Source organism: Halichoerus grypus, chromosome 1 (assembly GCF_964656455.1).
Source record: "Halichoerus grypus chromosome 1, mHalGry1.hap1.1, whole genome shotgun sequence".
NCBI classification, from domain to species: domain Eukaryota; kingdom Metazoa; phylum Chordata; class Mammalia; order Carnivora; family Phocidae; genus Halichoerus; species Halichoerus grypus.
Window position 1 is genome coordinate 71,752,261 of NC_135712.1, and position 24,205 is coordinate 71,776,465.

The following is a 24,205-nucleotide window of genomic DNA, read 5'->3' on the forward strand; positions in this document are numbered from 1 at the left end:
CCGTCATGGTGGCCTGTTCTAACTTGGGGTCCTGCTCAATTCCTCTGTTAGGGGCTCCTAGTCAACAGAGAATCAAGGTTTGAAAGAGGGTAGGGGTATTCCTTTGCTATTTATCCTCTCTCCATCACAGGCAAGAAAATAAAATGTGGTGAAAACATGCGTGGGGAGAGATGGAGGAACTGGAGAGAATGATCTGGCGCATCCCCACCGGGGCACGTACCCACAGACCCTCCAGCTGCTCCTCAGGGGAAGGGCTCTGGACCCTTTGCCACCTTGGTCTTCTCATTTGGACATGCCGTGGGAATTTGCCCACAGCCTTCCTGCAGTGTGATTGCCAGAGCTGAGCCCACCCAGCACCCTGAGGCCGTCTGACTGGCACCGAGTCCAGGGAAGCACTTCTCTGAGGGTCTGAGGACCACCTGCAGTAGACTCATTTATGGCTGGTTTCTGAACGAAGATTCCTGAGCCTGCCCGCAAACTGGCTCATGATGTCTGGGGCGAGGACCCAGGAGTCTGCATTTTTGTAGGACTCCCCAGCGACAGCCTCTGCGCTCTGGAGTTGGAGAGCTCGGATCCCGACTCCCCTCCTGACAGCGAGGCTACAGTTTGCTGGTTGACGTGGTTTGGCCTTCAGTCACCCCCCAAGCAGCAGGCCTTTTCCATAGCTGCTAGGCCTGTATGTCTTACCTGTCTTCCCTACCCCGGCCAGATCAAGGTGTGGGAGAAGTGGAATCTGCCGAAATGGGAATCTTGTAGGAGTCCCAGAACATTAACTGCAGATGTGGTTCTCTGGAAACTTCTGATAGTGCAGTAAGTGTGAGGTGGAGAGGAGAGTGGGGAGGGAACCAGACAAGATGTACTGTAGCAACCGGACACCTTGTAGTGAGGACGCCTTTAGCTTTTGAGCTGTTAGTGAAGTGGGTCATGAGCATGGATGTTGGAAATTCTTTGGGAATTAGACGGGCAGGCTTCCTTTTTCCTCTTCAGCTGTTTGTGCTTCTGCCTGGCAAGATTAAATTACATAGGACATCTTGCAGAAGTGATGAAAGTCACATTAGGGAGGGACTGAAACAGGGCACCCACAGCACTGGGGTCGAGTTTGTGCACCCACTGGTGGACACTGGTGCTGGTGGTGGCTTGAGTCCAGATGCAGCTGCAGAAGCCTTCCTACCCAGTGTTCCAGGCCGCCCCTCGGGGCAAGTGGGCACCCCATTTGCTGTTCCTGCAGTACATAGATTCTAGCCTGTGGCAGGTGCACCAGGAATGTTAGCTTTGTGCTATCGTTCTTCTCTCCAGCAGCAGTTTTGGGGACAGTCTCTAGCTGAGCGTGGGGACGTGATGTCGCCATCTTGTGCCACTGTGTCCGTGGCTGGAGGAGTCACTGTTCTTCAAGCAGACCTTGCCTTGGTGTTTCCTGGGAACCTGGCATCTGTGTGCAGAGCCAGCCCCTGTCACCTGGTTTCTTGGCTCCCAGATCATGGTGTGACCTGACTCCCTGTGGGGCATGCCAAGTGATCAATGAGTTTTCTCCACCAAGTTGAGCTAAGGCTTGGCATTGCTTTATGTCCTCAGTGAGTGCTGAGGGGAGCTGTGGCCTGGCTCCTCAGGCCTGCCTGTGCCCGTGAGCCCAGGGCCAGGCTGGCAAAGACCTCTCCCCCCGCCTGGCACCAGACTCTGCCATTCTGGTTGCTTGGGTCTCCTCGTATTGGAATTGTCTAGAATGTGCTGTGCATGGTGGATGGGAGGCAAGCTTCCCCTCTCCCTGCATCCCCAGTTTGCCCTTTCCAAAAGAGTTGAGTCTTTCCAGAGTCTCTTGTACTCAGTGCTCTCTCAACTACATGTTTTATTTGAACCACAAAGTACAGCTTGAGAACACCTTAGCCTGGAACAACCTCAGTCATTACTGGAATTTAAGTGCTTCTAGAAGTCACTTGACAGAATTAATTAAAAATAAAAGGAGGCGAAGAAATTTAACACAGATTTAGTCATCATTCCTGGGGTTTTAATTTCATAATTACAAGTGTAGAATATTGATATAAGTGAGCCTTTAAAGATCACTAATAAAAGGAAGATAGTAAGTGGTTACAAATATGTAATTATAGGCTGACAAAAAAACCAACGGCTTGATGATATGAACGTGGATTCTCATGGGTTGGGATACCATTTCCAATGACACCATCCTACATAAATTCACAAGAAGCTGTATCTTAAATGGATGACAAGGATGATGTGTTCCAGAAAACGGCTCTGGATGTCTCAACTCGGGTTGATTAAAGGCACTAATGTGGAGCATGCACATGAGAAGTTCAAAAAGAAATCATTTTGTAAGCTGGGTGTGGGAAAAATAGTACTTTAATAGGATTTTAATTTTAAGTATTTATATATAAATAAATTTATAGAAGTTACAAATAGTGATTTGACTTTTTAATCTAAGTCTCCCAAAATTGTGTAGTCAAGTTGGTGCAAACCAAACCATTGTTTTAGATCTTCTCGTTGGCCAGTTGCCTTCGATATGGGAGTCATTTTATATTCCTCCTGGTTTTCTAGGTTATATGGTAATTCTTCCTGCAGCCTCTGAGGTTGGGGATTTGAAAGGGGGGAGGAATGGTGGGAGGGGTGGCCTTTTCTCTGACCCCCACCCCCCCACTTTGCACCTTCCATCTCTCTTGCCTCACTGCCCCCTGCTGGGCACCAGACCCTGGGCTGGGGGCTTCCCGGTGTGCCTGACTCCAATTCTGCCCTTGCAAGGTCACAGTTTGCAAACTGGTTTTAGACATTGGGAGGCCTGGGTGTTGTGTTTCACACTTGCGGTGTCTGTGGTTTGCTTCTTGCTATGTGTCCATGGAACATATTAATTTATCTTTAAGTAGATTTATTAAATGAAATATTCATTGGAGCGGGTGCTTCAGTGTGCAGCATTTGGAACAATGTACTGAGTACAGTTTGTCCTCATAAATCTATTAATGCTGATAGGATGTAATTGTCTCCCGTGAAGCTTTGGGGTGAGCTGGGGCCCCGGGTAGGGGAATGAGCTGGCTGCTGAAAGCTGTCTCCCTCAGCTCGGCTTCGGTAGGCTCTGTTCTGAGCGTGTACGTGTGTGTGTTTGGTTGCACAAATCCATTCTCTGTCTTCCTTTTTAATGAATACAGAGGCTTCCATTTCTGAGAAAGCCCTCTTGTCAGCTTCTAGCTTCTTGTCAAATTCCTACTTCCAGCCATGGTTTGGAGGGGTAATGAGGCTCAGAGGGAAAAGCTGGCTTATGAGTGAAGACTGATCTGCGAGGAGAGGGGATTCAGGGGACTGAGGATGGGGATGGGGGCAGAATGCTAATACTTAGGAATAATCGCAGCATGGCAGCCCCTGAACTAGGTGCTTTCCCTACTTGTCCCAGGTGGTCCTAAAAGGCACCATAGGAGGTAGGTGTTATCATTTCTGTATTTGAGGCTCAGGTTGGTTTAGTAACTTCATTACTAAGTCAGTTCATTTGGTTCAACAGACCTCTGTGGTGGCCTGTCCTGTGGCCGGGGGCTGGGCACGGAGCACAGAGAACCCATAGCATCTGGCCTCAGTGAACGCCAGAGGCTTATAGAGGAGTCAGACAGGGAAGCGGAGCCTCCATCCGGGTGATGGAGGGTGCCGAGGAGGACGTGATGAATTGGGGGACGCTGAGCCAAGGCCAGAGCCGGTGTCTGAGCCAGGTTGGGAGACTGGATAGGAGTTTACCAGACACATGGGGGCTGGGAGGGGTTCCCCATGGTGCAAAGAGCAGGTACAAATATACAAGGATCTAGGACAGGGTGGGGAAAGCCTGGTTCAGTTCTGCTCACTCCCCAGAGGAGGGAGAGTGCGAGGGATAGGCAGTCACTAGTGCCGGGTCTCTGAAGCCTTGCTGGGGAGTTTGGATTGTGACCAATGGCAGTGAGCCATTGGAGGTTTTGAAGTCAAGGAGAGGAAGAAGGGAAGTTGGGTATTTGGTTATTCGAGAGTCACGACAGAGGCCGGTTTGGAGGGGACAGGGCAGGAGGTGGGAAACCTAGGGTTTGTGGTGCTCACGTAGCCAGGAAGTCACTGGGGTGGAGTGAGGGGAGCATTGCGGGTGTAGGAGGTAAAAGGCATAATTTGGCATCTGTATTGGGGAATAGCAGAACTGGTTGAGAAGTCATGAAAAAGAAAACATCAAAAAAGGAGTCAGGAAAAGGATAAAGGAAAATAGTTCATTAGGAGAGAAATGTGAATACATTTGAAAAAGACAAAGGGTTACAAGAACAATGATGCTAACACAGTATAAAAGTTTATCTAACTGTAATGGTGTTTCGGAAACATAAGTAAAGAGAAAAGCAAACACTTAAGTGAGTGAAGACAAAAACAGGTTTCTGCCAAAAGCGGAACCTAAAGTCGGGAGAAGCGGACAGGGCAGTGGGCCCCCACTACTGGGCCGGGAGAGGTGGTTCTTCTAACTACCTGATGCCTGAAGGTTCTGGAGGCACAGGCCGGGCGGGGGATGTGCTGAGACGGGGCGAGGAAAGGGCAGAGGTAGATGACGGGGTGGCACCCGCCTGCTTGAGAACCTCGGGGCCCTGCCCTCACCGGTCTTTTCTCCCCTGGCAGAGCCCCTGACCAGGTAAACAAGCCAGTCAGGGGAGTCGCCGGGCCTCTCCCCTCGCTCTTGGTGTCCTGGAGTCCGTATGGTGGTGGCTGAGCAATATGTGGCCGCCTGGCAGGGTGAGGTTTTCCCTGTGAGCTGCCAGGGTAAAAGGGAGGTCGGAGGGGTCATCAGCAGACCTCTTGTGAGGGCTGAGGCTGGAGGAGGAGGAACATCCAGACTTCTGGCCTGGACTGTATTTACTGAGTGCCTCTGGTGTGCAGTGGGGTGTTCTAGATGTCGGGGGGGGAGGGGCACACGGAGCAACAGAGAAAACGTGCAAGACCTATGTGAGCAGAGTGCATGGTAATTTGGTAGCTGCATGTGGGATGAATTTATAATCTGGAATAACGTCAGCCAAGGAAAACCAACTCTTTAGGGTCCTGTTAGTTCTCTAATCTATTCTGTTTGCTGCTTATGCCGATGTGGTTGCTGTTAAGAAAGAGGATGCATTTATAGCTGGAAGAGCGCGGGACTTGGAATCCAGAGACCAGGGTTCAAGTGCTGGCCCTGCCACTTAGTAGCTTTGTGCCCTTGGGCAAGCGTAACCGCTTTGAGCATCTGCGTTCTCATTTGTAATGATAATAATCTGTAATCATAATAGAGCTATAATAGTGACGTCTGCCTCACTAAGTCCTAGGTTGTCATGGGCATCGGAGTGCGTGAAAGTGTTTCATAACTTGCAGAGCTCTGTTCAGTAGCTGCTGACCTTTCTAGATCCCAAGTGTTTTGCAGGAAGTGGTGCCTGGTTATTGCGTCTACCGCTCACCGCACCTCCAGAGTGTCTGGGGCCCTTAGGAAATGCTGGTTGAATTGATGGACGAGTTGGCTGTGGCACTCGGTGTTTTCCGGGGCCGTGTTCCCGGGGTCCTCTCCCTGTCCACGCTGTTGGACGGGGAGGTGGGGCATCGGACACACACAGCGGTTGCTGGGCGCGGCGATGCCAGGGCTGCCACCAGCCGCCCAGACTCGAGGAGGGTCCCGAATCTCAGGACATTTTCACGTGGCTTCCCGTTTCCGGGTGGCCCAGCTTGGGGTTCAGAAGCAGAAAGCAGACTGGGGAGGGCTCCCATTCCTCTTCCACTGCGCGCCCCCGACATGCATGCCTACACAACCCTCACACGTGGTGTCCCTGTCCTCATGGCCAAGCCTCTGCTGGCTCCCTGTGGTTCCTCATTTTCGTAACTCCTACCTGGGCCGCCCTGCTCGTGGCCCCTGGAAGGGCAGTGTGTGTGCTGGCTGTCTCGAGCGGGTCTGCTCACTCCTGCGGTTTCCTCGTGTCCTGTGCAGGTTGTCTTCCATGATGTTGGCGTGCTGACGGACAAGCTCTTCCCGGTGGTGGAGGCCATGCAGAAGCACTTCAGTGCTGGCTCAGGGACCTACTACAGCGACTCCATCTTCTTCCTCTCGGTCGCCATGCATCAGATTATGCCCAAAGGTAACCTGGATGCGGGCCAGTAGCCCTGGTTCAAAGCTGCCGGTGCCCTGAATCAGAGAGAAGAGCTCCACTGAGACACGAGGGACAGGGTGAGGGGGCCAGCCACGCCCTTTGTGTCACAGCTTTCTGCACAGAGACTCAAGGGCAGGGCCCTGGGGTGCACAGCTGCTGGGCCCCACTCACGAGGACAGTGGAAGTTGTGCAGTGTGGTATCCCCAGACTCAAGCAGGGCATCTGGGCTCTGGGCCTGACTCAGTGCCTGCACGCATTCCCTACCCGCCCCGGGACTCAGTTTGCTCATCTGTAAAGTAGCAGGTTGGGCTAGAGGATCCTCCATCCAAATCTGTGATCCTCTTCTCTCTAGTTTGTACCTGTACTTATCTGACTTTAAAATATCCAATCCACGTATGGGAAGTGCAAATTATAACTCAGTTTTCTGAAACTTTGACACACAATCAATCAGAGGCTTTTCTGGGCTTTGGCCCCTCCAGGGCAGAAGAGATTGAGTGTCTGGTCTATGGTAGGTCGGGCTTGTGCGGCACTGCCGGCGGGTCTGGTCACCCTTGGGTTAGAGCCCTTGGAGGGTCCTTGTTAGTGGGCTGTGCCAGGCTGCGGGCTTCTCTTCCTCCCAGTGGTCCTTGGTTGATTCTGGAGCTCTGGATATGCCCCCCAGTTTCTGGCCATGGTGAACCATGACCTGAGCCTCTTAGGGCTGTGGAGGGGAGTTCCGGGGTCTTGGGGTAGCTATGACCTGAACTGTGACTGGCTGGGTTTCCAACAGCCAGACCAGGCAGAACCTGATCGCCCAGGGGACAGCTAGGCCATTTGGTGGATACCTGCTGTTCCAGCCCAGCGGAGCAGAAGTGGAGGGGTCAGGAGCCACTGGCGTTAGAAGGGGCCTGTAAGCCGGGAATTGAAGCTGGGTTCCCCTTGGCAGTGTGGTGCCCCTGGACGCCCCAGGAAATTTGAACCCGCCCACCATGGCTGTGACTTTGTCTCCACAAGGCAAGTCCCTGTACCATGGAGGCCTCTGAATGTTCTCTTGCTGGAAGGCAAGGCTCAGGAAGATTTGCTGAGCAGGGAGGGGTCAGAAGGAGAGAGGAGGGTGTGGGGGAAGAGCTAGCACTTGTGATTCTTCCCCAGTAGCCAGTGCAGCTCTGTGAGCTCACCGAGTCCTCCCGCCAGCCCTGCGCCACCATAGCTGGGGGACTGAGGAGTGGACTTGGCCAGGGTTAGACAGCCATTTAAGTGGCAGGGCTGGGATTTGGGCCCCAGTCAGTCTGACTTGGAGGCCTGCTTCTCTAAACAGCAGCTCCTCTGTCCCCTCCAGTGTGCCTCGAGTGGTCCCTCTGGGTAGGACCGGTGCTGGTGCCGTGGGGAATGCAGATGGAAGGAAGGTGTTCCCACTGTTCTGAATTCTAGAGGGAGACAGACATGGTGCTAGTCCCAGCCCTGCCACCAGCCACTTGCGTGCCTTTGCTGAGCCACTTTGCCTCTCTAGGCCTCAGTTTCCCCACCTAGAAAATGAAGGGAGCCCATCTAGTGAGCTATTTTGGCTTGTATTTGGAAGAGTCCAGGCCTACAGGAATCCCCCTGTGGGTTTCTGCGGTCCTGGGGAGCTGAGGGAAGAGGGGTTCTCCCTTTATCCTACCCCTCTCTCCTACCCCTGCCCCCTGCCCCGCAGTCCATCCTGATTGCTGCCTACATGAAGCTTAGGAGCAGGATTGTGTCTGCTCAGAGGATTCCATGATTAAACTAATTTGAAACATCTTGATGAGAGGGGCCTTTAGGGCCTGGCCGGTCCTGTGGTCCTGCATGCGTGATCGGCTCGGCTAAATGCTGTGAGGGAAGGACTGGCGAGGGCCAGCAGGAGATCTGGGAGGAGGCATGGCCAACTTTCCCCTCACTCCCTCCCTTTCCTCGCCCCTCCCTCATCAGCTGGTAGGTCACCACCCAGCATGTGCTAAACTCTCGGCCAGGCCAGGCTTCGGGGCGCCCAGAACGAGGGGCAATACAGCTCCTGGGGGATGATGAAAGCACAGAAACTAGCTGTGCCTCACAGCGCCGGGAGGACCAGGCACATGACGAGACGTAGGGGGCCCCCAGACTGCCGCCCCTCTGCTCTCTGACTTTGCCCTGCCCTGAAGCCTGGCCTTGTCTGGGGGCAGCGTCTGCAGGGACGAGGCTTTACTGTCTTTGCAGTAGATCAGATGTCGGTGTCCCTCCACGTGCGGTTCATGCCCCTGAGGGGCCCGTGTCCGGTGGGGAAGGAGAGAGGTGCCCAAACACCGAACCCTTTCTTGGGTTCTTCAGGCAAACGATAGTGTGTTGCCGGAGATTCACTTTTACGGCAGCCCAGAGTCCACTTCCTACGAAGAGAGTTACTAGGAGTTACTAAAATCTGATAGTCCTAAAATGAAACGAGCAGTCCGGAGTTCCTGTGGAGTCTGGGCGTCTCTGCTGAGCAGTCTAGCTGCCGCCCGGCGCTTGGCCAGATCCTTTGGCACGTCCTGAGATTTTTGGAAGGATGCCTTGTTTTCAAGCATCCTTAGTGCTGCCTTGAGTTTGTCCTGGCCATTTATTGCTGCCTTTTTGGTATTCCTTTTTTTTTTTTTTTTAAATCATAGAAGCTACTGTTGTTTTGTGCTTTGTTGATGGTTTTGTTCTTGTATAATTGGTACATTTTTGCTATTTTGGTTATTTTGTTTCTTTCACAGAGTTCTTCTTCCTCTGGGAAAGTGGAGAAGGGAGTGGGGTGGGTCACAAGTCCTTGGTCCCACCCAGGAAGGCTGGGTCAGAACAGCTCATGTTCTGCTGAGCTACGTCTCAGGAGGTCCTGTCTGGTGCTTGCCCAAGGCATCCCAGTTAGTTCTCTGTGTGGTGCCTGTCCTCACCCTCCCCTCCTCGAGCAGTGGGGTCACCCTTCCGTACCTGAACTACCCTGAAAATATGTTTACTTATTCTTATTTTATTTTAAGATTTTATTTATTGATTTGAGAGTGAGAGGGAGAGCAAATGTGAGCAAGAGCGAGAGAGAACACAGGCAGGGGCAGAGGGAGAGGGAGAAGCAGGCTCTCCGCCGAGCAGGGAGCCTGACATGGGGGCTCGATCCCAGGACCCCGAGACTGTGACCTGAGCCGAAGGCAGACGCTTAACTGACTGGGCCACCCTGGCACCCTCTTTACTTATTCTATTTTAAAAGTAACATTCATAAAAGAATATCTGAAAACTACATTAAAATAGAAAAAAGTTATCCTTCTACTACTACATAAACACGAATTCCTTCATTATCTTCTAATATTTTCCCAGCATGCAGCTTTTTAAAAACTTAGGCGAAGTAGGAGTTATGTCATAGATTTAAAACATCCTCAATCTTTCTGTGCATATCAGAATATGAACTTGAACATTTAAGCTCAAAGGATGGAAGAAATGGTGCAAGTAAAGCTGTGTCATGACATTCTCCATTAATGGGACTCATCACCATTTTCTGTGTGATCCTCATCTTTGAAAAATTTTTGAATGGTTCCATTGAGCAGATGAACCTCAGTTCACTTTATCATTTCCCTGTTCTCAGCTACCTGGCACTTTGTGTGTGTGTGTGTGTGTGTGTGTGTGTGTTTTACAATCATAAATTATACTGTGATTAATATCCACATACATAAAGATAATTTTCTCTAATTAGGATTATTTCCTTATGATAACTCCCCATGGCTGGAGTCACTGGGCCAGAGGTGACCCTTACAAAGCCATCCTATGTCGCCGCCCCCTGCCCCCGTGTCACCAGCCTGCACGTGGGAGGGTCTGCACAATTTTCTCTGCTCACTGCTGTCTGACCTCTCAGGGGGACCTCAGGCAGCCAGCCCCATACGAGGGTCAGCACGGTTCCCATCCCCCTCGACAGGACAGAAAGCAAGGAGCTGAGGTCAGGGCACTCCTCTGAGTCATAGGGCATGCTGGGCCTCCCGGGCCGGGTTCTGGTGACCTGTCCCATGCTCATTCTGATGGCCAGACCCGCAGGGCCAGCCTCTCACACCCATGTAGCCCCTCAAAGCTTGCAAAACCTGGTTTCCTCTTTCCTTGTCTTGGCTTCTCACTGCAGCCCTGTGGAGAGGGCCTGGCTGGGCTTGGTGGGGGGTAGTCAACCCCGTGTGTTTTGCTCTGATTGTCCCCTTTGGAGCAGCACCACCTAGACCGTCTCGGCAGAGTGAGGACTGAGGGGCCCTGCCCACAAAACGTGCTGGCTCTGATTTTGGTCAGAGCCTGTTTTCCTTCTGGTTGCATGTTGGCAGGGTCAGGTGTGGCTGGCTGGCCGGTCCTGCCACCCACATGCAGCCACTGTGCTCCCCACGGGGCTTTTATCTCCTCCTCCTAGTGGTGTTAGGTTTGTCACCATTGGAAGCATCTTTATGCAATGGAAAAGAAAACATTTTTTGCCCCACTGGAGTTGGAGGGAGCGAAGAACAGCCCCTCAGGGACTGCCGATGTCCCTCCTCTGTGTCACGCGGCTCCAAGGAGCTGTTGGCTCCAGCTTAGCAACAGGGCCATAAAAACAGGCGTCACTGAGGCTGAGCCACGATGCCCGGTCCGTGGTTGTAGCGTTCTCCCTGCACAGGCAGGACGGTTGCCGAGACAGTAAGCAGTGGGTAAGGCTGCCCAGACGCCCCACGAGTCTCTCTTGGAAGGTTCTCCTGTCCTGGGGTCAACCCTTTGCCAAGGGTCTAGTGTGTGCGTGGTGTGGGGCTGGCCACTCCGCCGTCTCAGAGGTGTTTGTCAGCTTGCTGCTTTGCGGGCTCATGGCAGAGGCGTGGGTGGCATGGTCCGGCAGTTAGGGTGGGACATCAAGAAAACCACAAGGGAGAGGGGCGCCTGGGTGGCTCAGATGGTTAAGTGTCTGCCTTCGGCTCAGGTGATGATCCCAGGTGCTGGGATCGAGCCCCGCGTCGGGCTCCCTGCTGGGCAGGGAGCCTGCTTCTCCCTCTCCCACTGCCCCCCACCCACGGCTCATTCTCTCTCTCTCTCTCTCCCCCTCTGCCCCTCCCCACTGCTCATTTTCTCTTTCTCTCAAATAAATAAAATCTTTAAAAAAAGAAAGAAAACCACAATGGAGAGCCACACGATGCTGAGAGTTTCACAAGAGGATGACTCCCAGGCATTTGGCACAAAGGACGAGGGCTTCATGGAGGAGGTGGTACTTGAGGTAGGCTTTGAAGGGTGGGCGAAGGGTCATTGTTTGAAATGGGTAGTGAGCAGTTGAGGCAGTTGGGAAGTTATGGTGTGTATTTGGGAAAGGACACACTGCCTGTTTTGATGGCCGTATCAGAGCCCACGTTGGAAAGTAGTGGGAAAGAAGATGGGCGAAGGAGGTTGGCATGTGCCATGGAGGCTTGGACACCAGGCTGAGGGGCTGGCCCGTGTCCACAGGAGACAGAACTTTTGTGGGCGTTTTTGACATGGAAGAACCTGACCAGACTTGTGCTTCTGGAAGGCTGATGTGTCTGAGATGGGGAGTGGATCACTGTGGGAGATAGTGGGGTCCAGCTGCCTACCCTTACTGAGCGTTGGCTGGGCTGGGCATTATGGGTGGGCTGTAAGAGACCCACAGGTGGACTCCCCGGCCCCAAGCAGCAGCTAGTCTGGAGTGCACCCGTGTATGTGTGTGTGCACAGCATATGCACACGTGCGGAAGCTGAGCCCTGGCAGGCATCCCCAGCCTTTGCACGAGAGCCCAGGGGCCACTGAGGTTGTCACTGGCATTGCACTGGCTGCTGTAAGGACAGTTAGGGCCTAACTTGCAGCTTTTAGCAGCTCAGCGGGTCCAGAACAAGAGGAAGTAGTATTATGAGAGTAGGAGGAACAGACAGTCTTCCATTTGGACCTCCAGTTAGGGGGTTGTAAACTCCTGCAAAATCATGCAGATATTCCTGTCACAGTACCACTTGACTGGCGGTCCTTTGCACTTTAGTGTGAATTAGCCCCATCTAATTGCTTTACTCTGAACACTGAATTGAGTTAGATGCTCCAATGGAATGAGATGAAAAATCTATTTGTTGGATAAATAAATGAGGTTGAGGGAAGGGTGGAAGGAAAGAAGAAAGGGTATTTTGGAGCCTAGTGCACTCCTCAGCCTTTTTGGAGATAGGCTCAGGCTTATGTTGACAAACCCCTGAGTCCAGGCAGAAGGAAGTTGGGAGGAGGGAGGCTAACTACCCAATTCAGGCCTTGGTGAGGTCTGAGCCCTGGAAAGGTCACAGAAACTGTTTTTCTCCTAGACCCCATGTTCTTGTCCCTGGGCCCTGGAACCCAGGCCTGGGCGATAGAGCTAGGCTTTAGCCATACCGTGCCTCCCCTCGGCTTCGATAGACTAGCCTGGGCACTTGACCCTTTTTACTCTGGTTTCTGTTGGGGTGAGGGGGACATAAAAAATTCCAGTTGATTGATTAACTGATGAGTTTTGGGCAAAACCAGCTCTGTATGACATAGGTGGTTTATACACCTTGGGCCCTGGCAGAGCGTGGGGCAGCTGCTCGCTTGGGTCTGTGTCATCTTTGTGTTGGTTTGCCTCCCTGCGGGTTGAGGAGCGAAGCCTCTCCTGACTCAGCCTGTGGTGGGGATTGGCACCTCCAGGGTCAGGATTCGTGTGGGTGCTGGCCATGAGTTGTGCCAGCAGCAGCCATGTCTAGACTTCTCTGTGCGCCTGGGAGGGGTCGGGTGGGGTCATCGGTGGGGTGTGGGGACTGGTCGCTCTGCCTGGCTCTGTTCAGGCCACCCTGAGGAGGGGGCATTTGAGATGAGGAAGAGAGTGTCTCCACCTGTCTAGGGACAAAGCACCTATCAGTTGCAACCTCTCATCTTTAGAAAGGATGCTCGTGTCCACCTGTAAGGGGGGCACAGCAGACACTATGACCCCATTTTTCAGATAAGGGAATTGAGGCACAGAGAGGGGGAGAGACTTTCCAGGATCACAGTGCCTGCCTGAGCAAGGACAGGACCGGGGCTCCCCGCCTCCCAGCCAGTGCTGTCCACAGTCCGCTCTTCCAACTCCTGTGTGCACGAGGGCACCCCTATACCTCCCCGGCTTGGGCTAGAGGCTGGTCCAGCTCTCTTGCTCATGTTTCCAGGCTTACCATTCAGACCAAGCCTCTGAGACGGTGTGGTGTGGGAGGGTTTGCATTTGTGGAAGCTTCTGTTTGCCCGTGAGTCAGTCAACCAAAAGTTGAGGGCCAGCTCTGCCCCTAGCCCTCTGCTGGCACTTTAGGGGGTACCTAGCCCTGTGCCTGGGGCTTTGGGGGGACCTAGCCCTGTGCCTGGGGCTTGAGGGGGACCTAGTCCTGTGCCTGGGGCTTTGGGGGAGACCTAACCCTGTGCCTGGGGCTTTGGGGGGACCTAGTCCTGTGCCTGGGGCTTTGGGGGAGACCTAACCCTGTGCCTGGGGCTTTGGGGGGACCTAGCGCTGTGCCTGGGGCTTTGGGGGGACCTAACCCTGTGCCTGGGGCTTGGGGACCTAGCCCTGTGCCTGGGGCTTTGGGGGGACCTAGCGCTGTGCCTGGGGCTTTGGGGGGACCTAACCTTGTGCCTGGGGCTTTGGGGGGGACCTAGCCCTGTGCCTGGGGCTTTGGGGGGACCTAGCCCTGTGCCTGGGGCTTTGGGGTGAGCAGAGAATACTCAGTTCCGCCTCAGGTGAGGCCAGGCTGCGTCAAGGTGAGGAGGCAGGCAGTTCTGGAGCGGGACAGCAGAGCTTTCGGCTCCGCTGTGAGCAGGGGCTGGTGCGCGCGGCGGGGGCATTAGAGCTCAGCTGGCCCACACCATAGCCCTCTCCAGCCTGGCTTTCCTCATCCGTGAACTGGGGGTAACTGGACCCTTTCTTCCTTGCTTCCAGGCTATTGTGAGGAGAGGTCAGTGTGGGAAAATATTGAACAGTGATATGTTGACGACGATGACGGTGATGATTATGACTTCACGCAGGTGTTTCTGCGGGTCAGATGCCCCTAAGGCTGTGGTTCCCAGGCTCAGCCATCGAGCCATCGAGGGACCCCTCCGGCCGTCCAGATCACCAACACCTGTGCCCCCCACTGGCCAGCAGGAGAAACCCAGGGCCTAGTTAGGTGGAGAGGACTGTGCGGGACGGGCTGTGCTGCCCAAAGAGATGGTCCGGCCAGTTGTCCTGTCAGAAGTGGAGCGGGGCGTCCCGTTGTCCCCGTGCTGTGTGACTGTGCATCCTGCAGGGACGAGGACACTGAGTTGCGGGGAGCAGGGATTGTCGAAGGTGATTGAGCAGATCCATTATCTATCTGTCCAGCCCCCTCACAGTTCTGTGCTGAAGCAGGAATTGAACAGGCCTCTTTTACAGATGGACAACATGGAGCCTGGAGCGGGGAGGTCATTCCAGCAAAGTCACCTAGTGATTAAGAGATTAGGACCTACATGGTCCCACGCCGCATCTCTCCCAGCCTCAGTTTCCCCAGCTCGTCGAAGCAGGTATCAGTCTCCCTCAGCTGCTCTGTCCTCTCCAGCCAGGTGTCCTCCAAGTGTCCCTGGGGCACATGCTCCTCTGGGCACAGAGCAGGAGCGTGCTGGCCGCGTAGGTGGTGTGTGTGTTTGCTTTCTGTGTGTTCCAGAGTTTTCCATTTGGTGTCTACCCTTCCAGATATTTGCACGTGTGTGTGCATGTGTGTGCGTGTCTTCACTCTAAGTTCATAGAGTCCCCTTTGGCCCTTGGCACTTTGGGCCTTTGCATCTTCTCTACATCTGTCTCACTGTTTTTATCCAAGTGTTGGATTTTTTACAGAAGTTTTAGATTTATAGAAAAATTTATGAAGATAGTACAGAATGTACTCCACACCCAGTTTTCCTCATTGTTAACGTATTACCTTAGTATGGTACATTTGTTACAATTAATAAACCAATATTGATACATTATTACTAACTAAAGCCCACACTTTATTCAGTTTGCCTTCGTTTTAACCTAATGTCCTTTCCTGTTCCAGGATCCCATCCAGGATCCCATATTACATTCAGTTGTCATGTCTCCTTAGACTTCCCTTGGCAGTGGAATTTTCTACAGCTTCCCTTATTGTTTTTGATGACCTTGACGGTTTTGAGGAGCACTAGTCAGATATTTTATAGAATGTCCCTCAACTGGGATTTGTCTGATGGTTTTCTCATCATTAGACTGGAGTTATGACTTCTTGGGAAGAAGAGCACAGTGGTAAAGTGCCAATTTCACCCCATTGTATCAATGACACATTGCAGCATATCAAGAGTATGTGATTTATTACTGTTGATGTTGGCCTTGATCTCCTTTGCTGAGCTAGTACTTGTTAGATTTCTCCACTGGAAAGTCACCCTCATTTGCCTCTGCCCATGCTTAAAGACTATGGATGGCCACTTTTCAAAGGGTATGTGTCCATTGCGTGGGCCCCATCCTGCACATCCTGCTGGCGACGTCGGCCTCCTCAGAGTGCCAGCCATGGTCTCTGGGAGCCCAGAGACTCGGAAAGACTGCTTCACCATTCCGGAGGGGAGGCCCCATTCTACTGCGTTGATCAAGAGACGATCATGTCCGAGCTTTCCTCGACTTCCAGGCCCAGTGTTTGCAGGGAACACTGAGCCAGGCAGGTCTGAAGCAGGCTGAAAGGGGAGTCAGTACGTCACAGAGGAAAGGAGTTCAGGCTCAGGGTCAGACTGAACTGCGTGCAGATTGCTGCTCTGTGACTCACTAGATTCGCTACCAGAGGAAGTTACTTGAAAGAGGCCATGTAGGACAGTGGTTGAAAACATGGGCCAGGAGCCACTGTGCCTATGCTCCCAGCAGCACCATCCCTGGCCTGTTGTGTGACTCTGGCCAAGTTACTGAACCTGTCGATGTCTATGGTTTTCTTCTCTATACAATGGAGATAACAGTTCACATCTCATGGGGTGGTTATGAGAGTTCCACGGATTAGTATATGCAGCGGGCTTAGAACACTTAGCTTGCCACCTCTCTAGATTTCCGTTTCCCCACCTGTAAAATGGGGAGGATACAGGACTTGCTTCAGAGGATTCCCGAGACGGTACCTGTGATAGCCCTTAGCACCAGGCCTGGCCCATGGCGAGTGCCTAGTAGTTGTTGGCTGTTTGGGTGGCAATGAGGAGGCATGCCTCCAAACACAGCACCAAGGGTGTGGAGCGGGAGTTACTCTCAGGCTCTTAGACCACACACTTTTGCCTTCTGGAAAGAGCTTCTGTATGGGATATGGACATTTTCTGCATGATCCTGGGCAAGGCATATCACCTCTTGTCCCCCAGGTGAGGAGTGCCAGGTCTGACCTGCCTTCTTCTCTGGGTTACTGTGAGCTGGAAATGGAGTGATGCAGCTGAAAACGTTTCCCTTCCCTCCCCCCACCCCCCACCCCCCACCCCCCGGAAGGCCTTTTCCACTATTTCCCAGAATCGGTGCACCTGAAATCTGCACGTTAGTCCTCGCATGTTATTATTACCACTGTAGCCCCATCCTGCTCATGTTTCCCAAGGAGACCTATGTGTGCAGGAAGACCAGGCAAGGGCAAGGTGTTGCAAATTCCCTGAATATGTAAGAGTTGGGGCCTGAGCCTCCTCTGCCCCAGAGTCACCTTCATGAAGCCCAGTGACGCTTGCTGTCATAGAAAAGAATGACAAAGCTGGCTGGTTTAGAATCAGGGGTGGACCCGACCTCCTGGCATCGTGGGTGCCATCACCCCGAGGGTCCTTATTTCAGCAGTCTTTTGCTGGGACCTTGTGGTCCTGAGACTGGAGGCAGACAACTGGACTCTTTGGAGGACAGTCTTGGGTCCACTTTGGACCAGTGGCACTGGACAGGAAAGGCTGGTGTGGAACGTGGGTAATTCGTGTGCAGGTGCAGCTTGCCCAGGTTCGCAGGCCCATGTGAGAAAGAATGGATGTAGGGCCAGAAAGCCTGCAGGCTGGGACCAAGCCAGAGTGGGGACGTCCAGGCTGGCAGCTCTCCGTTTGTTCATTGATTCATTCATTCATACTTTGAAATGCTGAGGTCGGCGTACAAACTTCAGAGGAAAGCCTTTAAAATTGCATTGTTTTTTCTTAAGTGATATCTGGCAAATGTAGTAAAAGCCATATTCAGTTTGGATTTCTTTGTTCTGTGCTCTTTGTATCTTTACTTACTACCATGGGAGGTCTTTAAGGCTCTGTACTCTTCTTACATGGCAGTTTTCTAAAATAGAGAAGGCTTTTAAAGGCTGGCTTGTGGAACTTCATAATTTTGTTCAGTTCGAAACCAAATCGGAAATCTCTAATCAATGTCTAGTTATCCATCATCGAGGCAGACATGCCTCGTCTAATGGGGAGGGTCCTGTAGGGGGATGTTTATGCATTCTGGAACCTGGAGTTTGGAGGAGGAAGAAGAGAGAGGATTTTGGCCTCTCTTCTACGCCTACCCCCATCAGCCTCAATATCAGGAGAAAGCAGAAACAAGGGCCCCTAAAGTCATTGATACTGTTTTAAATGGTTTTTCAGTCTCTGAAATCCTTAATCTGAAAAGTGCTGGCCAGCATGTGCCCGAACCCACAGTTAGTTCTGTGGCCTCTGCTTACTTCAGGGGTAAAGTGGCCTGAGCACAGATGGGGGTGGTTTAGTGTGGACACGGGGTCAGCCACCCTGGGAGTGAGTTCTTGCTCTGCCCCTTGCTGTCCTAGCCTTCGGATGTAGGGGAGAGGGAGAGCTCCCTGATTCCTCCCCAGAGGAGGGCAAAACAGAATCTGATTCCAGGACCCTGTTTACTAGTGGACATGGTCCCTGTGTAAAAGGTCACATATATGAGTGGAGTCTTTCTTTCTCTGTGGAGTTTTCTTCCCACTCTTGAGGCAGGAGAAGTGAGATGAGACAGGGCTGCCTCAGCAGGATGGGGTGGGGGAGGCCCCTCATGCTTCCTTCAGCGGGAGGAGAGTGAGGTCCTACCGAGACTTTGGGCCTCAGCCATATTCTCCACGCCTGGCTTGCCAGAGAATTCTCCATCACACCCAGCTAATAATAAAGCGGTCCTTGACTTCCCAATGTGCTCTTACTCCTGGTGTCTATCCGTGTCTCAGAAACCTCCTCAGGAGTAGGGGTCACTGGGCTATCTCTGAGTTCTCTGGCCAGAAGGACACCTAGTCCAGGCAGTAACTTGTTTGAGGTGCTGATGCTTTGTTTAGAGAATGGGGATAACGATTGTGCATACATGGTAGGGTTGTGACAAAGGCTGGTGGAGACTGTGCGTGAAGCGTCATAATGCCTCAGCACACACAGTGTCCGAGCTTTTCCTCTTGGAGGTACATGTCAGCAAACCCCAAAGCTCTAAGTACTGAAGTAAAAAAAAGTGTAGCTTGCTTCCACACAGCATTGCTCAAATACAACTTACTACCGAACACCTTTTGAGAAATACCCATTCACGTTCTGAGACAGGGCTGTTTCACAGAACTCACTTTCGGAAGTGCTGCCCTCAAATAAGGGTAATAATGAAACATCCGTGTGGCTCTCTCTGCTGGGGCGGGCGCCCGAAGTCTCAGCCTGCAGGGAGAGGCCCGTCCTGTCAGTGTCCCCTCGTTTCCCTGCAGCATGGCCAACGGGACGTGTCATCGCGTATGGCATTTAAATTAGTCACTGCTTCGTTGCTTAGACCACGACTCCCTCCCTAAGTGTCATACCCGATGTTTGCCTCAGACCCAGAAGGATTAAGGAGACCCTGGGGACAGAGTTGTTTAGAAGGAGGGAGATTTAGGTCTGGTGCCCCTCTGCAAGCGGGACACCCTCATGGCATTGACAAACTGGAGTGTTTCAGAGGAGGTGACCCAGAGGGCGGCTGAGGGATCTTGAAATCAACCCTTGAAGGAACCGGGCCTCCACACCAGAGAAGGCTTGCCATTTTCTGAAGGGCTACCCTGGAGAGAGGAAGCAGGCCTCTTCTGTGTGGCCCCAAAAGGCAACACCAGGTATAGCTGACTGGAAGTTCTAACTGAGTCACCACCTCTCCCAGGTAAGCCCATGGGCAAGGCTCTTGCCCACCCAGATGGTAGGCCCTCACCTAAAGACTGAGGGATTGGATAAAGATCCAGCATGCAGACTGGCCACCTCGGGCCATGGACTGTCATCTGGCCATTTTATCGTTGTTCCAGGGGCTTTCGGTGGGAGTATTTCTGGGGACTGTCTGTCCCAGGCTCATAGACTTTGGCTCCATGTCTGTCTGTTGCTTGTGACACCCGCTGGGCCTGAAGGCCCTGAAAGCTGTGAGGTCAGCTCAGCAAACATCAAGCTGTACTCTGTCCACTTGCCTGCAGCTGTGCCAGCTTCTGCCCGGACCGCCCTCCCTGTGGACATCCCAGGGCCTGCTCCCTCGCCTCCTTCAGATCTTTGTCCACATGCCACTTCCTCAGGGAGTCATCCCTGACCATCCCGTGTAAAATTATACTGCTCTCCTCTAGAGTGCCCATGTCCTGCTTTATTTTTCTTCATAGTCCTTATCACTATCTGCTAGAGAATGTAGTTTACTTTTTTTTTTAAAGATTTTATTTATTTACTTGACAGAGAGAGACACAGCGAGAGAGGGAACACAAGCAGCGGGAGCGGCAGAGGGAGAGGGAGAAGCAGGCTTCCTGCTGAGCAGGGAGCCCGATGCGGAGCTCGATCATAGGACCCTGGGATCATGACCTGAGCCAAAGGCAGACGCACAACGACTGAGCCACCCAGGTGCCCCTACTTTTTGTTTTGATTATCTCTTTCCTCCACCCAAATGTAGGCTCCATGAGGGCGGGACATTTTTACATTTTGTTCACTGTTGCCCAGTGCCTAGAAAATGTCAAGCACATAGGCATTCCATAAATATTTGTCAAGTGAATTAAACAAGTGAATTTTTCTCGGGCTTGTATCTTGAACGAGTCTGTTTTGCAGGTGACCTCAGTATGCCAGAGACTTAGAGTTTTTACTTAAGCCCATTTCAGACCACTTGGGGATGAAATCCAGCAGCTTCCAATAAATTGCATAGAACCTGGTTGTTTCTTGTGGGTTAGTCACCACTAAGAGCTTGAACTTTCTGGACAACAGTTTCTTGATGGGTCCCCAGAGCCTTGAGGAGACACAGCAGATGCTGATTTCCTGGTATATCAGGAGTTCTCGAGTGGAAGAAAGCAAAAGGGGAAACATATCCAGGAACTTGCCTGAGTGAAAACATCTGAGCAAATACTGAACAAAGGTTATAAACATGTGTCCAGTGATTTTAGTAAAAACTATTCTCTGGCAGCTCCCATGGAGCAAATTTGAGGCATTTGAGTCCCCTTATTCTGAAGAGGGACAGCCGAGCAGATATGTCATAAAGTGCTAAAAATAGTAATGTGATGTAGACCACTTTCTACTGATGCCAGAAGCTCATCGTAAGCTGACGAAAATAGTTGCCAAGCTGATTTTGAACGGTAATATCTTCCATTTTAGTCTCCTCTATTAGATTCTGTCTTTTTTTTAATCCTTTCAAGATCCTCTTTGAAATTCTTGGCTACCAGGCAAAGGCATTAGCCAGTGTTTATTGTTATCAGGAGGTCACACGGCTTTTACTTCGGGCATCTCGTCACCTGTGAAGGGTTGGCTGTTCCCCCGCCACAGGCAGGGCGCTGGGGTGGGTGCTGCTGCCTTGCCCTTGCGGAGCTCACCTTCTGGTTTGGGGGAGCGCCCACGCGGGAGGACGCCCACAGAGCCAGGGGTCGGGGTCTGCGGCACTGGGCCTGGGGTTAAGGGAGATCGTGTGGGGTTGTTTGCATGGAGAATGGATCAGAGACCGCCAGTCCCGTCAGAATTCAGAGGGCAAGCCTCATTGAGGAGGATGAGGTGGGTTTGTGCCAGCCTTGAAGGCTGAGGAGTTGAGGGTTCGGGAGGAGAAAGGCATCATCCGCCACAGCAGGAAATCATCGTTCTGAGCGAGGGGCGTGCTGGGCAGCCTGGGTCTCAGCCTGGGCAGAGGCCTCTTCAGTGGTGTGAGATCCCAAATCCCTCAGTCCAGTGTGCTGGACGAGCACCTCTGGGGTTGGCCTGAGGTGTGCCTCGTCTCTTTGTCCTAGCTTTGTGCAGGGCCCCCTGGCAGGAGAGTACTCCATCTCTCGACTCAAGCCACGCCTGTACTTGCTGATGACCAGGGCCTGTTGGTTAACCATCTTGGATGGAGTCTTGGGCCTGCTCTTCCTTTCTTTTCCCCACCCACTTACCCAGGCTTCTGGAGATCCTTTGGGGAAGGTTCCTGGCTATGCGTGGGCCTCCAGAGGGAGAGCTGCAGGGATTGATGCCTTACTCCTCTCGTCTGGCCTGTTTCTCCCCTTCAGCATCGTTTCTTGCTGCTCTGCACATCCATCCCGTGCTCCATCAAAGTGGCTGCCTTAAATTGTTCTTGGTCGAATGCATACTCTGCTTTCCGACTTCCTGACTTCCTGGGCTCGCTCAGTGCTGCCTTTGGCCTGGAAGGCCTCCTCCAAACACCTGATCACAGGGGCCCCAGAGGGCAGGATCTGCAAGCATGCAGAGTGTCAGCAGGGTGGCCTCTGCCTGGTCCTTTGGGGGTGTGAAAACCCCATGTGAGAGTCCTAAGTCAGGCATGTGACATGATATAAACCCTAACTTTTTATAAAATCTGAAAGGCTTTGAGGGTGGTGGCTGAGGATGATTCCCATCAGGTGTGGATACAAACTCTCAGCAGCCAAGTGATTCCGCCAAGTGACTAGACTCAGCCCAGAGGCTGTGGTGTTCTGAGGACAGAATGCTGTTTCAGGAGCTGTTCGTCTCCAGGGGGGCTATCACAGGCCTCCATACCGTCAGCCTCTGCTTGTCCACTTCTCTCCCTCGTACCAGCTTCCTGCCTTGGTTCAGGACTGACTCCTTAACCAGGCTTGCCCGGTTCCTGCCCTAACCTCACTCACATCTGAGGCTCTGGGACATAACTGCTCCCTGCAAGGTGAGTGGGCCTCTGGGATGCAGTGGGTCATGGTTTCCCTTCTGCGCTGAACTGGGGTAGTCAGATACAATATTGATTTTTTTTTTAAAGCATCATCTATCATAATACGGTTTGTCTGTTAGAGTCATTAGTCACAGAGCTGTGAAGCTTGGGGAGCTCACAGTGCCTGGGACAGCAGCGAGCTTCTGACTGGGGTGGCTCGCCTCAAGTGACCTCCCTCTTGCAAGCCTTCTGGTCCTGACTGGCTGTGACCTCTAGATGCCCTCCTTCCTTACTCTTCCTCCTCCCCCCTCTCTTCTTTCCCATCTCCTTCCCTTAGGAGAAAGTGAGGCTCTTTCCAGTGCACACAAGAAAAGGGATTATTATGGGAGGGCTGGGAGCGAGAGGCTCGAAACTTGGGGCAGCCCTGGGGACCTGTCAGTTTTGGTGATTCTTTCTCTTTCCCTCTCTCTAATGGTATCTTTGTTTCTGTCTGCACTTCTCCATTTTTTATCTCTCTACAGCCGCTTTTCAAAAATGTGCTTTTTTCTGTTCACACAGAACTGAAGCTTGCATGGGGCTTTGGTTTGTTCTGACTTCCCCGTATCAGGCAGCATGTCTTGGTATTTTCCATTTCAGAACCTGCAGGAGACTCTTCTGGTCAGTCCAGAGGCCATAAATTGTTGATATTTTGGTTGCTGTTGATCCATTCAGCTGGTACCACAGCAGGTGGGACCATGTGGCACCAAACCCAGCCATCTGGGCCTGCCTCTTCAGCAAGGTGTGGGAGGTGGGCTGGCATGGGATTGTGCCCTCAGATACAGAGTAGTCATCGATACCTCTCATTGGAGGGGAGGGGAAAAGCTGTAGATCCAATGTAGGTTTTGCTCTCATGACTTCATTTTCTAGTGGAAGAATGAGAAATTCCTGTCCTACAACTATCCTCCATCATGGAGGGTGTTGTAGGCAGCCTCTAAGATGGCTCCCAGTGATCCCCACCTCCTGGTGTTCATGCCCTTCGCTTGAGCATGGGCTGGGCTTATTGGCTTGCTTCTAGTGAACAGAATATGGCAAAGTGGTGGCATAACAGCTCTGAGATTATGTCGTAAGAGACATGGCTTCCATCTTGGATACCTTTTTTCTCTCTCTGAGCCCATGCTCTGGAGGAAGCCAGCTGCCAGGTTAGGAGCTGCCCTGTGGAGAGGCCTGCATGGGAAGGAATTGACACCTTTGGCCAACAGTCAGGAGGACCTGAGGCCTACCAGCAGCCCCATGAATGAGCTGTGAGGTGACCGCAACCTGTGAACCAGCAGCATCTGGCTAAGCCGTGTTTCCGGAACTGGGAAATAATAAATGTTTGTTGTATTCAGCTGCTAAGTTTGGGGTTAACTTGTTATGCAACAAGAGCTAACTGATACAGGGGCATGTGAGCACAGAACTGTGGGAGTGCAAAGGAGGTGTACCTTTGGCTAAGGAACTTGGGGAAGGCTTTGAGAAGGATGTGGTATTTGACCGAGGCCTATCTTTTTTCCATAGAGTGGAATAGATCTGGCATTCTCATTTTGTATGGCCTCTGAGAACCCCCATATCTTCAGTTGAAGAAGGGCAGGATTTGCTGTTTCCTCGAGCCTCCCGCTCAGCCTGACGTGTGACGTCTCTGATGAAGGCTGGGTCTCCTAGGCCCTGGTGGCCTCCATCACAGCACTGTCACCTGTGGGCAAGGCTGCTTAGCATCTCATATACTGGTTAGAGAGCAGCAACTTGGGAGTCACAGGCCTGGCCCTCCAGGTGCTCCTGAGACCTGTGCTATCTGAAAGTTTGCTGTGCCAGCCTCTCACCAGCTCAGTTTTGGGCCCTGCCCTCAGTGGCCCTTCTGGAAAGAGGCTGGCTCAGCCTCTGCTAAATGAGTCTGAAGACCTCGGTTAAAGTCCCATTTCTCCTACCTATGTTGTGGCCTTAAGCAAGGTACTGAGTGTCCTCTCTGGGACTTTTTTTTTTAAAGAGTTATTCATTTATTTTAGAGAAAGAGAGAGAGTATGAGTGGGAGGGGCAGAGGGAGAGGGAGAGAGAATCTCAATCCGACTCTGCACTGAGTGTGGAGCCTATTCCAGGGCTCGATCTCACGATCCTGAGATCACGACCTGAGCTGAAATCAAGAGTCAGATGCTTAACCAACTGCACCACCCAGGAG

General features: G+C 52.3%; 1 protein-coding gene across 1 annotated transcript in view; it reads left to right on the top strand.

The window, feature by feature from the left end:
* The window catches only part of XXYLT1 (xyloside xylosyltransferase 1), a 163,209-nt gene that overhangs the window by 21,874 nt on the left and 117,130 nt on the right, over positions 1 to 24,205 (top strand). Inside the window, exon 2 of the mRNA XM_036114405.2 lies at positions 5,933 to 6,080. Coding sequence (XP_035970298.1) covers positions 5,933 to 6,080 — 148 coding nt within the window. The remainder of the gene's footprint in view (positions 1 to 5,932; positions 6,081 to 24,205) is intronic.